The sequence below is a fragment of the Electrona antarctica genome (genome assembly GCF_951216825.1).
Source record: "Electrona antarctica genome assembly, chromosome: 24".
Lineage (NCBI taxonomy): Eukaryota > Metazoa > Chordata > Actinopteri > Myctophiformes > Myctophidae > Electrona > Electrona antarctica.
Window position 1 is genome coordinate 23,167,292 of NC_136803.1, and position 16,221 is coordinate 23,183,512.

General features: G+C 42.4%; 1 protein-coding gene across 1 annotated transcript in view; it reads left to right on the forward strand.

Annotated features, from left to right (window-relative positions):
* The window catches only part of LOC306917577 (R3H domain-containing protein 1-like), a gene marked incomplete at its 5' end in the record, with an annotated part of 69,391 nt that overhangs the window by 17,300 nt on the left and 35,870 nt on the right, over window positions 1–16,221 (forward strand). The window contains 8 exon segments of the mRNA XM_079495873.1: window positions 874–994; window positions 2,583–2,661; window positions 3,381–3,440; window positions 6,087–6,227; window positions 7,502–7,610; window positions 10,488–10,513; window positions 11,624–11,677; window positions 13,295–13,536. Of these exon segments, the coding sequence (XP_079351999.1) occupies window positions 874–994; window positions 2,583–2,661; window positions 3,381–3,440; window positions 6,087–6,227; window positions 7,502–7,610; window positions 10,488–10,513; window positions 11,624–11,677; window positions 13,295–13,536 (832 nt within the window).

The following is a 16,221-nucleotide window of genomic DNA, read 5'->3' on the forward strand; positions in this document are numbered from 1 at the left end:
AGCCGACGAGATCGAAAATCTTAAAACGTGAATAACTCTTGATCTAAATCATTCCGTCCAATTCTAAGAAAAGGTGATGTGTTAGACGGCCCATCGCGGTCCCGTCGGCTAGTCACGTTAGAATTAATCACACCTCCCGTTGTTGTCCATCGCATCGAATCGTGTTTTGGCTACATCAAGGCGCTACTTCAGCCACATCCGGGATAGCATCCGGTCCGTCTCTAAATGTGCTCCGCTGCTATAAATCGCTGGGCGCTCTGATTTAATGGACTAGCCCTTACCCCCCTTGTGGCCGTGAGGGGTACTGCGCCCTGGGTGCGTTTTCGCATTTTTTATTCACTAATAAATTCATTATTAATTTATAATTTGTTAAATTGGAAAAAGGGCTTCGTTAAGACCTCCATATTATTATGGTCAATGCCTGTGTGACAAGTGGGAGTGATTGGTGTAGGCATTGAGGAGATACGGCGGTGTTTCTGACAGACAGACAGACACTCAGACATTCAGACAGACATTGACTGAATTATAGTATGATGATATGATGATGATTAACCCATTTTGGGCGGGAACCCCTTTTGGTGTTAGCATTATGTTATGATTTAGCTATTCAAAAATAACAGATCTACAAGCTCATAGCGCGCCACCGAGTGGCGCGCTATGAACTTGTAGGTCTGCTATTTTTGAAAAATCGAAGAACGACTGACATAGAAACATAGCTTTTTCAGAAAACTGTCAGGATGTAGAAGACATTTTTAGAATCTGATCTCAGGTCAAAAGGGGTTAACTAACCTCGGGCGTTCGGGGTGTTAATGAAGCACAGCACCGCAACTGATATGTCTCCTGTTTGGTTTTTCTTCCCCTCTCTCTGGGCAGGATGGCTTTTGCCTCCAGACCTGCCAGCCGTTTGACAAAGAGGAATGGTCCACCAAGGACGAAACGGAGAAAGAAAATGCTTACGACACCGTGGACAAGCCAAGAAAGATGCTGTCTAGAGGTGAGCGGGCATGGATGATGCGTTCAGAGACTAGTGGGGCTTGGCTACTATTATACTGTCGGGCGGAAACCCTGTATGTACGATATTGTTCTTGTTTTTGCTTTTTTTTTTACTAAAATTGTGATACTATATAGAAATAGCTACTTTTGTATGAAGTAGTGGGGCATTAATTTATGGTAAAAACATTAAAAAATAAATAAATATGGAGATACAAGGTTTCTGCCCAACAGTAACATCCTGTAAAATAATGTAATGCTGCTTCATGTTGCCTTTTAAGATAATTTGTATTTTTGTTATTGTGTATTGTTTGTATTCTGCACCTGTTCGAATTAAGAGTCCATCACGTACATCAGTGAAGTGAATTTGCCACCAGTGCCACAGAGCTGACTTCCTGTAATAATATTAATAATAATGGATTTTATTTATAACGCACTTTACATTCGTGAGAATCTCAAAGTGCTACCTGTAGCTCCCTGGGCAGCCTTCTAGCACAGTGGGTTTCAACCTTTTTCATATCGAGGTCCATCATTTATTCGGCTTTTGAGCCACGGATCACCGTTTGATGAGATTTAGACTTTCAGACTCAAAACGGAATAATTGTGTTGTCGTTGGATAAGATTTTGTCCACAATTTAACCCATTTAGGCCTGACCTCAAATTTCTTAAAAATTCTTCTAAATCCTCCAGTTTTCTGAAATAAATATTTTCACGATTTTTCAAAAATAGCAGACCTACAAGCTCGTAGCGCGCCACTCGGTGGCGCGCTACGAGCTTGTAGATCTGCTATTTTTCAATAGCTAAATTATAACATAATGTTTAAAACACCAAAAGGGGTTCCCGCCCAAAATGGGTTAATGCTGTGTTGATGTTGGTACCGTAGGAGAGACAACAGGCAAACGTTGAAAGAACAATTATTATTATTATCCAGAACCACCCCAAGCTGGCCTGTTCTGACATCATTCTGACGTCTGCATAGACTCCATATTTGGGCATGCCTGACAAAGAACTCCATATATGGGCATAAAAGGGACACAGATTAAATTTATGGGTGGGGCATCCATTTCCAACTTGCATTGTTCCAAATAGGAGCTGTAGAGGCTCCAACGGGCACCGCTCTATTTTTAACTCAGATCTTTGCTTCTGGAGGTCCCTGGCGCAAAACATTTTTGAGATGGGGGTCCTCAGCCAAATACAGATCATTTTGGGGGTCCTTGACATGAACAAAATCACACCCGTCACTGTGAAGTGAGGGGCGCTAATATATTAAAGTCTAACCCATGTTGATTAGGTGATGTAATGGTGATGTAAAACAAACGGTGCCAACACAAACATTAAACGCCATTAACAATAAAGAGACAATATGACGTAATGAGGCACATTATGACGTACATTTTCCCTTCATTGTCAATGGCGTTTACAAAACAAACATTGAACAATGGGAATTTATTTTTTGTTTAAGGCGAAAATCTACACTAATAGCTGAATATAGCACACACACCAAAAGCTGGACATAGGAGGGACTATCCCCCCTCAAAAAGATCAGGAGAAAATAAAGCAAAATAAGACTTCACTTGTGATCTTGGTTTAAGATTCCAGTCAAGACTACACCGACTCCACTGGCATCGATCTGCATGAGTTCCTGGTGAACACATTGAAGAACAACCCCAGGTGTGTTACACACACACACACACACACACACACACACACGCACACACACACACACACACACACACACACACACACACACACACGCACACTGCCTTGGGGTAATACCAACGTAGGCTACTATTGCTAGGCTGCTACCAGTCAGGAGACACTTATTAAGATTTTATAAAGCATTGATTCTGTGTGTGTGTGTGCGTGCGTGTGTGTGTGCATGTGATCTATCAGTGGTCTTATCCTATGAGACCCCCTTCCAAGTTTTCTAGAACATGGGGTGAGTTATTTAAAAAAAGAAAAAAAAATACAAACTAATGCACAGGTACTGTAGGAACATGATATTTTATTGTATTGGGAACTGCATAAATATTGGCAGATTAGATTTTGAGAAATGATCCAATAGCATAATGATGAGAAATGAAAAAATAATATTTTGGCACAGTCGTGTTTACTGTAAAGTAATTTTCCATCTCACCTTTGCAGATACCATTCACCCCCAAATTCCTTTGATGTGTTTGATTCCTGCGTGCGTGCGTGCGTGCGTGCGTGCGTGCGTGCGTGCGTGCGTGCGTGCGTGCGTGCGTGCGTGCGTGCGTGCGTGCGTGCGTGCGTGCGTGCGTGCGTGCGTGCGTGCGTGCGTGCGTGCGTGCGTGCGTGCGTGCGTGCGTGCGTGTGTGCGTGCGTACGCATACCCGTGCCTTTATTCATCATGTATACTTTATTTCTAGGGATCGAATAATGCTACTGAAATTGGAACAGGACATACTGGACTTCATCAGCAATAACGAGTAAGGATTAAAAGATATTTGTATTAAAATGTCACTGGCTTTTATAAGACTCGCTTGTGAAAAATAAGCAACCAAAAGATCAGCCATATAACAACAAATGTTGGAAAGCCTATATACAACATCCTTATGTCTTTCAAGCTGTGTTCTTCTAGATGTTGCTTTGTACATATATATAGCAACATTTCTTATGTTTTGAATTGAAAAAAATCTAGTTTTTCAGAAAACTTAGGTTAGGATTTAGAAACAGTTTTTAACCCATTCAGGACGGGAACCCCTTTTGGTGTTTATATTGTTTATATTGTACCAAAAGTAAAAGTACTCATTATGCAGAATGGATTTCAAGTATTCAAAATATTTTGAAAATAGCAGATCTACAAGCAACGCATTGTGAGCTTGTAGATCGGCTATTTTCAAATGGTTTAAATGAATATGGGCTGAAGTGCTTAATGTATGTTTTGTAATAATAATCTAAATCTACAATGGAACGTAGTAAGAAAAGTTTTCAAATTATTGTAGTGGAGTAAAAGTACACATTTGCCTCTGAAATGTGGTGGAGTTGAAGTACCTCAACATTGTACTTACTGTAAGTGTAAAGTCAAAGTCGTACGATTAGTCACACACGTTACCGCAGTGAAATCTGTTCTCCGCATTGGACCCATCTCTTGGAGCGGTGAGCCGCAGCGTGCGCCGCGATTGGGAATCATTAGTTGATTTTTCTTTTTTTTTTATGTTTTCTTTTGTGGCTTTCGCCTTTATTTTATATATTTTATGGAGGGACAGACAGTAGGCTGACAGGAAATGGGGAGAGAGATGGGGGGAAGACATGCAGTAAAGGCCGTCGGGATCGGGAGTCGAACCCGCGGCACACTTCCAGACTGGATTACCAGCCAAGGTGCCTGGACCACTGAGCCACGGCCCAGGCCTCATTAGTTGATTTGACCACCAATCAAACCCATTGATGCCGAGTGCCAAGCAGGGAGGCATTGGGTCCCATTTTTTACAGTCTTTGGGTATGACCCGGCCGGGGATCGAACCCCCGACCTCCCAGTCTCAGGGCGGACACTCTAACCACAAGGCCACTGTCTGGTATATGTACGTAGGTGCAGTACTTGAGTAAATGTTCTTAGTTACTTTCCACCCACTGCAACGGTGTAATGTGAGAATACTGCGAAACAATCTGAGCATCGCGACAGTTCAGTGCAGTCACGGCAGTCAAGCTGCTCCCCACGCTCAGACAGTCACCCTCCCATCTCTCCTAGCCCATTCTGGGCGGGAACCCCTTTTGGTGTTAGCATTATGTTATGCTTTAGCTATTGAAAAATAGCAGATCTACAAGCTCATAGCGCGCCACCGAGTGGCGCGCTACGAGCTTGTAGGTCTGCTATTTTTGAAAAATCGAAGAACGACTGACATAGAAACATAGGTTTTTCAGAAAACTGTCAGGATGTAGAAGACATTTTTTAGAATCTGATCTCAGGTCAGAATGGGCTAGCAGAATGCCACTCACTCTGCATACGACGTGCTCGGAATACATTTCGGCACCTTTTCTGCAGCCTATACTCCTCCATCCACCTCCTTGTGACATTTTTTTTGTTCTTCACCGTGTCAATCGGTTAATTGCATGGATTTTTTATGTGGATTGTGTTTTTTTATTTGTGTATCTTAACCCATTTTGACCTGAGATCAGATTCTAAAAATGTCTTCTACATCCTGACAGTTTTCTGAAAAAGCTATGTTTCTATGTCAGTGGTTCTTCGATTTTTCAAAAATAGCAGACCTACAAGCTCGTAGCGCGCCACTCGAAAATGGGTTAAGTTGTGACCTTGAAGTTGTCCACGTAATAGCTCTGTGTCTCCGGCTCCGCTTCAGGGGGGTTCGTGATCTCAGATTCATGTGTATGTCTTGACGAAGGTGTCTGAACTTGTCACAATGCGACATTTTGTGTATCTATTTTCCCTTTTTTTGTTTTACATTTTGAATGCCCCAAAATGGGGATGGCAGGTGGTGGTTGTGGTGGAAAGTGCTTAGTGTCAAATTTCCAGACCGAAACCTGTCCATCATCCTGACTTTAATCACTTTAACACGATACACCTGCTGAAAATACGGATCTATGATTCTACGAGCTCTTCTATTTTCAAAAAACTCTTGAAAGCATTGAACAACACAAATCTCATATGGGGGTCCGCGGCCAAAATTAATTTCAATTTGGGGGTCCTTGACAAGGAAAAGGTTTGATAAACACTGGCTTTAACCCATTTTTGGCGGGAACCCCTTTTGGTGTTTTAAGCATTATGTTATACTTTAGCTATTGAAAAATAGCAGATCTACAAGCTCAGCACTCGGTGCCGCGCTATGAGCTTGTAGGTCTGCTATTTTTGAAATATCGTGAAAATGTGGCACAAATCTTATATATTCTTTCAGAGCCAGTTTTTAACTCAAATCTTTGCTTCTGGAGAGGTCCCTGGAACAACATATTTTCAGATGGGGGGGTCGGCGGCCAATTACATAAAATCTTGGGGGTCCTTGACATGAAAATGTTTGCGAACCACTGACATAGAAACAGAGGTTTTTCAGAAAACTGTCATGATTTAGAAGACATTTGTAGACATTTTCCACTGACTGGCCAAGCTCTGTTCTCCGCTGTAGAAGCCAGAAGAGGAAGTTCCCTCCCATGACCTCCTATCACAGGATGCTGCTCCACCGAGTGGCCGCCTACTTCGGCATGGACCACAACGTGGACCCCAGCGGCAAGTCTGTGATCATCAACAAGACGGCCAGCAGCAGGATGTGAGTAGACTATACCTTCTTTCACTGACAGAAACTACATGAAAACTAAGCTATGATGACTTAGGGCCGATTCATACTCCTATTTTACCGCTGTAGTGCCGGAATGATTTCGGCTCGTCAGAAATTATCAGTAGCACCGAAGAGCCGACTTTAGGACGGTACCCGCCCCCCCCGAACCTCAAATGGCGTCACATTGTAGGCTCTACAGAGCCGAACTGACTTTTATTCGGCTCTAACAGTATGAATCGCGCCTAAAACTAAGACAAAATATTGACAAAATAAAAACTAGACTAAAATGTTAGGAGGGGACTAGTGGACAAGAGATCCAGTAAAAGTCAAATAGATTAAAAAAAAGTCCTTGTTGTGAAAATACACAACGCGACGCGTTGTGAGCTTGTAGATTGGCTATTTTCAGCAAGTGTAAACTCGGCCATTTCGACGGAATCAAGGCCCGCCAAAATACATTTTAGTCGACTAAATCAACTGTATAGTCGACTAAAATCTTATGATATTTAGTTGACTAAAACTAGATTGACTAAAACTAGAAAGTAAACATTCCGGGTGAAATATGAAACATATGACTAAAACTAAAGTTTAATTCCAAAGACTAAAATACTAAAATAGAAATTTGCTGCCAAAATCAACACTGGAGTGTTCTGCTTTGGACCCACTGAAAAGCAGCAGTCCCTGGTCAGCGCTGGTCATTCTATGTGCTATACAGCCACAGCTTCATGTAGTATATCCCTTCTATATTGTACTATACTATAACTGTACTATAACATTGATTGATTGATTGATTGATTGATTGATTGATTGGAATTTGTATTTTACTATTCAGTTTGTAGAATGGGTGCAGTTCAAGGAAAGTCCAGAGGATAAAGAGGATATCCTAAGAGTTTTATCCTAATAGGATAAAACCAGAAAAAGACTTGTCCTCCATTTTCAATTCATCAGAGAGACCACAACTACAAATGTACGATAATGCAGTTAAACCCATATTGGGACCAAATGTGAACTGTTAACACTTGATTTATACTTGTGGTTACACGCTGTGTCGTGCATCGAAAATATCCGATCTACAAGCTCACAGGCACAATTTGGCATGTGACCCAGGTGTGCAACTAAGTATAAAGGAGTATTTATGCTGCTACAAAGTTAACTCAGGATTGTACTGCGCATACAGTCTGCAGCTACAGCTGTCTATTAGCGTCTGTTAGAGCAAAGATGCCGTGAAAACTAGCTGTAACCACCTCCTCCTCCCCAACGCACGGCAGACCCGACCAGAAGTTCTCCGAGCACATCACAGATGACAGGGTGGACGATTTCCAGAAACGCTACATCCTCAAACGTGAAAACTCCAGCTTTGATCGCCAAGACAGTGTGGTGGGTGTTTGTTAGTTTACTCTCCCCTCCTCCTCTCTCTCCCTCCCTCCCTCTCTCCCTTCTCTCTCTCGTTCCCTCTCTCTTTCCCCAAGCTGTCATTTCCTTCTTCCTCTCTGACATGTTTGTGAGAGCGAGACATGTTTGTGAGAGCGAGACAATCTGGTGTCCCGGGCATAACGTTAAAGTTTGTGTGTGTGTGTGTGTTTGTGAATATATATGATCTCCTCAGATCTGCATGAGTGTGACAGATGACAGGATCAAATCAATAGGGGCAGGAACATGTGGAATTGCAGTGGCTTTTATAGCAACGGAATATTTTTCACGTGACGTGAACTCAGCTCGGGGCTTTTTGCGCACGCATCTGAACGTCATGCTAAAACCCGCAGGGAAATGGGGAAACGACTATGTCACGTTTTCTTTTTTAACCCATTTTGACCTGAGATCAGATTCTAAAAATGTCTTCTACATCCTGACAGTTTTCTGAAAAAGCTATGTTTCTATGTCAGTCGTTCTTCGATTTTTCAAAAATAGCAGACCTACAAGCTCGTAGCGCGCCACTCGGTGGCGCGCTATGAGCTTGTAGATCTGCTATTTTTCAATAGCTAAAGCATAACATAATGCTAACACCAAAATGGGTTCCCACCCAAAATGGGTTAATACCTGCATTGCGATCGCATTATCCGAGTGGTTGTACCACATGGGGTCTAATGCCTGACAGCAAGTTGCCGATTTCATTCCCAACTTTCAGACCATTTCCTGCACGTCACTCTCTCAATGTTTCCCATCTCTCTCCACCGTACAGTCAAACAAAGGCTCAGAAAAGCCCCCCAAAATTAGACCTTTATAAATACGTTGTAAATCGTCAAGGAACAGTGAGAAGAGAGAAAGTCTTCATTTCCAATAAATGGTGTGTTGATGAAACTAGCAAAACATTGTTCCCGATTCAAAAAGATCATTGTGGACGCTGCTCGGCATTGCATTTAGTCATTAACACCTTGAGGGCCCGGACCGCGGAGCGCCGTCTAACACAGGATCTTTTTTCATAATTAGACGGGATGATTTAGATCGCGAGTTATGAACGTTTTAAGATTTTAGTTTTCGTCCGCTAAACAGGCAGGGAACATTTTCGATGACGTGTCACTGTTGTGCAACACCAAGGATTGGGCAACAAGCGCTCCTAGGCTGTGGAGTGAGTTGATATCATTAATCTCCGTCCTATTTATCAATCTCCGTCTCGGGCAACTTGACCGTGAACTTGAACTTGACGGTGATCTCCGTCTGGGGCCCTTACACTGTTAACAGTTTGACTGCAGAATTAATTAATCGCAATCCCCTCGTTGACTGCCTAGATTTCACTAACCTTTGAAGAACCACAGCGCCGACGTCATCGTTCCTTGTCATGAAAATCCGCTCTAAAATGGTGTTATCGCTTGTCGTAGTGTTTAAGAATAATCCAAAGTGGCGATCAACAGCACCGAGCGGAGGAGGAACGCGGCCGCTGCGCGCCACCGCCGCCATTGGAATGCATTGGGCCTCAATTTCCCAGAAGCCCTTTGCATGATGCAAAATGTTGCGGTGACGTCATCCGAACGCGTCACCTATCCCACTCTGTGCGATGGAAACCCCGTAAGTCTTAAAGGAGAATTCCATGCTAGAAGACTTTCTTACCTTATTTGTAGTTGTTACATCCCCACCAAAGAGGTCCAGGTGTTATTTTGTGCAAAAGCTCCTTATTGGCTATATTGCCTACCATAAGCCCTCAGTGAATTGCATTGAATTAAAAAAAATTTGTATATATCCTCTCTTCATAATGTAAATAATATCCCAAGCGGCACACTTTACTACTTATTTTGATGGACATAAGTGAATTAGCACAACACCCCATAGCCCCATTCAATTCCCATTCCATTCAATGCAATTCATTGAGGGCTTATGGTAGGGGAAATAGCCAATAACGAGTTTTTGCACAAAAAAACACCTGGACCTCTTTGATGGGGACTACAAAGAAAGGTAAGAAAGCTTTCTAGCATGGAATTCTCCTTTAAAGCATATTAAAAACACGGATTAACTCGTGAATGTGAGGGAAAGTGTTAATGTTGCGTTCAGGGCGCGCACCGATGATTCCTAAAGATCATTAAGGATGCTCTTCTGCACCTGGTGCTATTGTCCCCATTTAGTAGTCCTTTAAACATCCATTTACAATCACTATAACGCTGCATCACAAATCAAGCAAGAGTACGTGACTCATAATTGTTTTGTTATTCCACACGGGGGCATCGATGGAAATCATAACACTAAAAGAAATGGTGCACTCAGTGCAAACTGATGGCCGTGTTGAGTGAGTTAATTAACAGAGATCTTGAAGTCCCCTTTCACATTAGAGCTGCGGAAATCCTGGAGTGCAAACGCTTGGCGTTCTGCCACGGGAGAACGCGGCTGTTAACCCATTTAGGCCTGACCTCAAAATTTAAAAAAAAATCTTCTAAATCCTCCAGTTTTCTGAAATAAATATTTTCACGATTTTTCGAAAACAGCAGACCTACAAGCTCGTAGCGCGCCACTCGGTGGCGCGCTACGAGCTTGTAGATCTGCTATTTTTCAATAGCTAAATTATAACAATGTTTAAAACACCAAAAGGGGTTCCCGCCCAAAATGGGTTAATTGCTGCTGCATCTATATACATTAAAGATAGTCTTATCTAATCCTGGAAGCCGAATTAAAATGGCTTCAACGTTCTGGCTAATCCTTCACTGTCCTGTCTCAATGAACCAGAAATGTATGTATAAAACGATATATGGTTTATATATAATGTACTGTGATGCTTCTGAATGAGATGTGCCCACGTATAGTTGACCATCATTTTATTGTCGTCCACAGGGGGATCATTTTGTTCTAGATAAGAGGTAAGCAATGTGTTGCATTTGCAGTATTTGATCAAATCTGTACATACACGGTCCATTGGGCATACATGTTGTATTAAATAAAGCTTTCAAAATCACAGCCTTAGGGCCGATTCATACTCCTATTTTACCGCTGTTTCGGCGCTGTAGTGCCGAAATGATTTCGGCTCGTCAGACATTTTCAGTAGCACCGAAGAGCCGACTTTAGGACGGACCCCCCCCCCCCCCCCCCCCCCGCTCTAAAATAGGAGTATGAATCGGCCCTTACAAATCAAGTTGCACATCAAAGATGCTTAATTTTATTTGTAGTTTTTGTATTGTATCATCCAATTAATGTTGCTAACGGTAACATGATGAGAAAGCGTGTGAGATTATCAGTTACATCAAATCATAGTTAATAGTAGTCCCAATCTGTGGGACAATAGTCCCAGTCCGAGCAACCACAACAACACAGCAATTACATTCAAAAGCCATATTTGCCTGTGTGTGCGTGTGACAAGTAGAAAATCTGATTGGGCCCTTCTGAAATTCAACTCTTCAAAGTCTTTGAAATTTCCAATAAGTGAAATGTCAAATAAATGTCACATTATTCAGCAATTACATAGTGTTGGAATGAAGCTGTTCCTGTTTAATCCATTAAGACCATAGGCCGGTTCCACAAATGTCTTCTAAATCCTGACAGTTTTCTGAAAAACCTATGTTCCTATATCAGTGGTTCTCATGTCAAGGACCTCAAATATTATTATGATGGGGGTTCGCTGAAAATATGTAGGGTTTCAGGGACCCCCCCCCCCCCCCCAGAAGAAAGGATTTGAGTTAAAACGTTCTCTGTGAAATAATATATTATTCAAAGATTTGCACACATTTTCCCGATTCTTAAAAAAAAATAGCAGATCTACAAGTTCGTAGCGCGCACTCGGTGCCGCGCTACGAGCTTGTAGATCTGCTATTTTTTATCAACAGCTAAAGTTCAAAATAACGGTTTAGAAGCTACGGTGACACAGATGCGTTCCAGGTCTTAATGGGTTAATTCACCTGTCGGTTGCCCGGAGGGTCTTGTCATACCCGGCGTGTCAGACGAGTGCATTATTGTACGCCCCCTTCTCTCCTCAGGTCCCAGAATGGAGAGGCGTGCTTGAGCAGCCAACAGAGGCGCCACATGTTCAGGTCGGTACGCCTTGTCACACACCATTCAGGTCATTACGTCTCTCGTCTCCCTCGCTGCTACACCGTGCCAACTAACACGGGCACAACACAACGCAGGGTTACTTTTGAATCTGTTGTGTGAACATTGATAATGGTTTGGCACTTGGACGTTCATAATGTCATTTGACTCCTCCAGTTTTCATGTTTCTAGTGAAGTGCGTAAGGGTTAAAAACATGATGCTAGCCTGAACGTAACCGTTTAGGAGAGAAGAGACTTAATTGATTTGTATTTTTTGTTTGCTTATAATAATGCATGCGTGTGAGGGGACAAAATGCAGTCTTGCCTATGTCTGAATACAAATTTGGAACAGTACTAGGGCATTCACTTCTAGTCATTTTTACTAGTTGACTAGTTGCCTAGTTTACTAGTCGACTAGTTGTTTAACTACCTATTATGTACAAAATAAAATAAATTAAAAAAATAAACTTTTTTTTTGGAAATAAATATTTGTACATTGAAAAACTGTGTACATGGTGACTATACCTATAATCTACCTGATCTTGAGGCCTACAAAATCGGGGAAAATAAAAATAAAATAAACTTTTTTTTCTTTTTTTCTTATCAACTAGTCAACTAGTACCAACAAGGTCGACTAGTGGATTTACTAGTCGACTAGTAAACTAGTCGACTAGTTGCTTAATGCCCTAAACAGTACCTGTTCAGGGCGTGGTCATTCAGAATGCATGCCAATTTGGAGCAGGCCTATTGCTTGGCAGTGCTGCTTGCAGTGTTGTCAAGGACCATGACACGGCTCCTTGTAATGTAAACTTCTCGAGGTCTGCAGTATGGCTGCTTGTAGTGTTCTCGAGAACCACTCAACCAAATCGAGATGCTGCGCTCCCTCTGAGCGATACACGAGACAAGCTGTGAAGTCAGTCGGATGAACAGTTCTTGAAATTCTGCGAAGGACAGTCCTACATATATATGCATACTGTACAGAGATTCCACGAATACGAAGGTACTGCATAACCAGCTCATGTGCACTCGGTCACTATTTAACACTCACTGCGTTGAATTGTGACATAAGGTTCACTGCTGGGATTTACAATAACCTTTGAAGCATCGCCCGGTCTCGCATGTACGTCCGTTTCACGAAAATCGACCGTAAAATGTTGTGATCGTTTGTCGTCATGTTGAAAAATAATCCAAACTGCGGATCAACAACAACAGAGCGGAGGACGAGAGCAGCCGCTAAGTGCCACCACTGCCCGTTCCAATTCATTGAGCCTCAACTTCCCAGAAGCCCCTGCAAGCCAGTGATAGGTCGATTTCCGGTTATGTCATCCAAAAGCGTCATCCTCGTTGCTCTGTCCGAGGGAAACCTCTTATCAAAAAATGGCGAATTAAACATATAAAACAAAAGGCGAGTTTAGCGGGTTTAGCAGGAAAAGACGATGGGGAAAAAAGAAGGGTTTAGCGTGTTCCGCAGTCAAAATGTTAAGGCTGATGATCAAGGAATACGTAACAAATACGCTCTTAGAGTTCAAAGTAACAGCCATGGACCTCTACTGAAGTCGTAGATGAGAAGCAACCCCTCCACACACACACTCTGACCCCTCTGTCCTTTGGCTCTCCAGTCTGCGGGCCGGACGGTCTGGCGCCAGCCGGCAGAGCAGCTCGGAGACGGAAGCCACGGCGCGGTACGGCGAGCTGCGCCCGTGGAGCAGCACGGACAGCTCGGACAGCTCCAACCGCCTGGCGCCGAGGCCTCCCTTCACCAAGGCCAGCAGCTTCAGCGGCACCTCCACCGCCGCCGGCCTGGTCCGAGGAGACAGCACGGCTAGCAGCAAGAGCACCACCGGGAGGCTCTCCAAAACAGGCAAGTACAGGCTGGAATGCACCTATAGACCTGTAGAGCGTCGCAGTCCCGCCCCCGACGACAGGCCCGGAAGAGAATTCCCCATTAATTTTTTCCCATAGACGTTTCAAGAAGTATTTATTAACCCATTTAGGCCTGACGTCGAAATAAAAAAAAAGTCTTCTGAAAGATTATATATTCTAAGATTTTCGGCACATTTTCACGATATTTCAAAAATAGCAGACCTACAAGCTCGTAGCGCGCCACTCGGTGGCGCGCTATGAGCTTGTAGATCTGCTATTTTTCAATAGCTAAAAGTACAACATAATGCTTAGTTAAAACACCAAAAGGGGTTCCCGTCCAGAATGGGTTAAAAGACCTTTTAAGCCTAGGACAAAGCCAACTCTTGTTGTGACAAATCATGACAATAAACACAACGTTTTGGGCCGATCAAATAATTAGAACGAAGAAAAAAAGCGCAGGGTATATAACACTTTTTAGTTTTTCTTCTTTCTAATTATTTGATCGGCCCAAAACATTGTGTTTATTGTCATGATTTGTCACAACAAGAGTTGGCTTTGTCCGAGGGTTAAATGTCTTTCAATAAATACTTTTTGAAACGTCTATGGGAAAAATGAACGGGGAATTATCTTCCGGGCCTGTCGTCGTCATGATATATCAAATACCTATGATTCTGTCAGTGGTTCTCAAACTGTTTCATGTCAAGGACCCCCAGAATTATCTGTATTTGGCCACGGACCCCCATCATCTGAAAATATCTTGTTCCAGGGACCGCCCAGAAGCAAATATTTGAGTTAAAAACGAACACTGTGAAAGAATATATATATATATTCAAAGATTTGCACACGTTTTCACGATTGTCCGCGCTATGAGCTTGTAGATCTGCTATTTTTCAATAGCTAACGTATAAAACGGTTAAAGTGGGTAAACGCCAAAGTGACACAGATGCGTTCCAGGGTCTTAATGGGTTAATGGAAGTATGGCAGAAGTATACCGCTCAAGGAAATGACGTTGACGAACTTGACGCTTTTACAAATCCGCTTTTGTGTTCTCCACAAATGAGTATATCGTATATCGAAATAACATCCGACGGATACTCCGGGCCTGACACTTCTGTCAGAACACTCTCTGTGCCTCTTTGGTCGTGACCACCAGGCTTTTCTCTTCGCAGATGAGAAAGGCTGGGAACGAGGCTAGTAGGTGGAACCTGGGGAAGAGAGGGAGGCGATGGCGCAGTGTTGTTTTTGACAGCAAATTTTGGTTTTAGTTTTAGTCATAGTCTCTTGAATAGTTTTCATTTAGTTTTGGTCACCTGGGATGTCTTAGTGTTAGTCTAGTTTTGGTCGACTAAATATCACATGATTTTAGTAGTCTAAATCTACAGTTGATTTAGTTGACTAAAATGTATTTTGGCGGGCCTTAATGCCGTCGTACCAGCTCACAACGCGTAGATCGGCTATTTTCAGCATGCAACCATAAGTCTAAAATGACTTGTTGCTTTTAAGTATTTCTAGTTTTTATTTGCTGACGAAAATGTCAATATATTTAGTCTATGTTTTAGTCAACATAGCTTATTTTCATTTCATTCATTTAGTTTTTGTCAGTTTTTTTTGTCATAGTATTAGTCGACGAAATCAACTGCGATGGTAGGGTGGAGCAGATCGAGTTGTCGGATGCCGTTTCAGCTTCAATTTCAGCACACAAATAGTCTGCTGTCCAAAATAAATGAGTAAATAAATAAACTGCTGGGTGCGCTTTGCTATGCCAGACTCGTATTAGCCTGTCGATCTTATTTCTAGAATGTTTATTTATTTATTTATTTATTTATTTCAACATAGAGCACCGAGCAGAGATCGTGTCAAACATTGATCTGATTATACCGTAATCAAGATTCCGTTCCTTGTCTTGGAATAACGCGTCCTATATCGGCCACGGTGGAACCAATTACACAACACATTGCATTAACAAACGCCTGAGAGATGTTTAAAAGCAGAATCTTCCACACTTTCCGTGAGGATAGTAGTGTTTCTTGGCCCAATCTCGAGGAGGAGAAAGAAAAAAGAAGAAAAAAAACCGCACAAAAATCCTTTCGCAAGTTTGTGAGTTGGAGTCAAGTCTTTTATATGCCAATGAAGTCTTCAGGCTTTGCTGTGCTGTGGCAGGAAGCTCTCCGTCTCTCTCTACCAAGGTTCTTTTTCTCGGCAGGATGCATCGGGGGAGGAGGGAAAAAAAAGAATTTCAGTGATGGAAGAGCCGCACCGAAAACCGTGACAGAGGCAGAATAAAGCGGCGCCGTTTCGTTGCATAATGTATAGCGTCTGGGCCGCGCGCGGCACGGCGGCGAGATAAAGTTCGTTCCGTTCCTCCGAGTGCATCTGGGCAGGGGTGGAAAAAGTATACTCGGTTGTTTTACTTTACGAAAAGTATCAATACTGCAATGTAGAACTATACTCCGTTACAAGTAGAAGTCCGGATTTCAAAATGTACTTTTAGTCAAAGTACAAAAGTATTGGCATCAAAATGTACTGTATCAAAAGGTGCTGAAAGTAAAAGTAGTCATTGTGCAGAATGTCCCATTTCAAGTTTTCAAATGTATAAAAATCTTTTGAGAATAGATTAAATGTATATAGGGCTGAAGTGGGTAATGTATGTTTTGCAATAATAATCAAAATCTACAAAGTAACT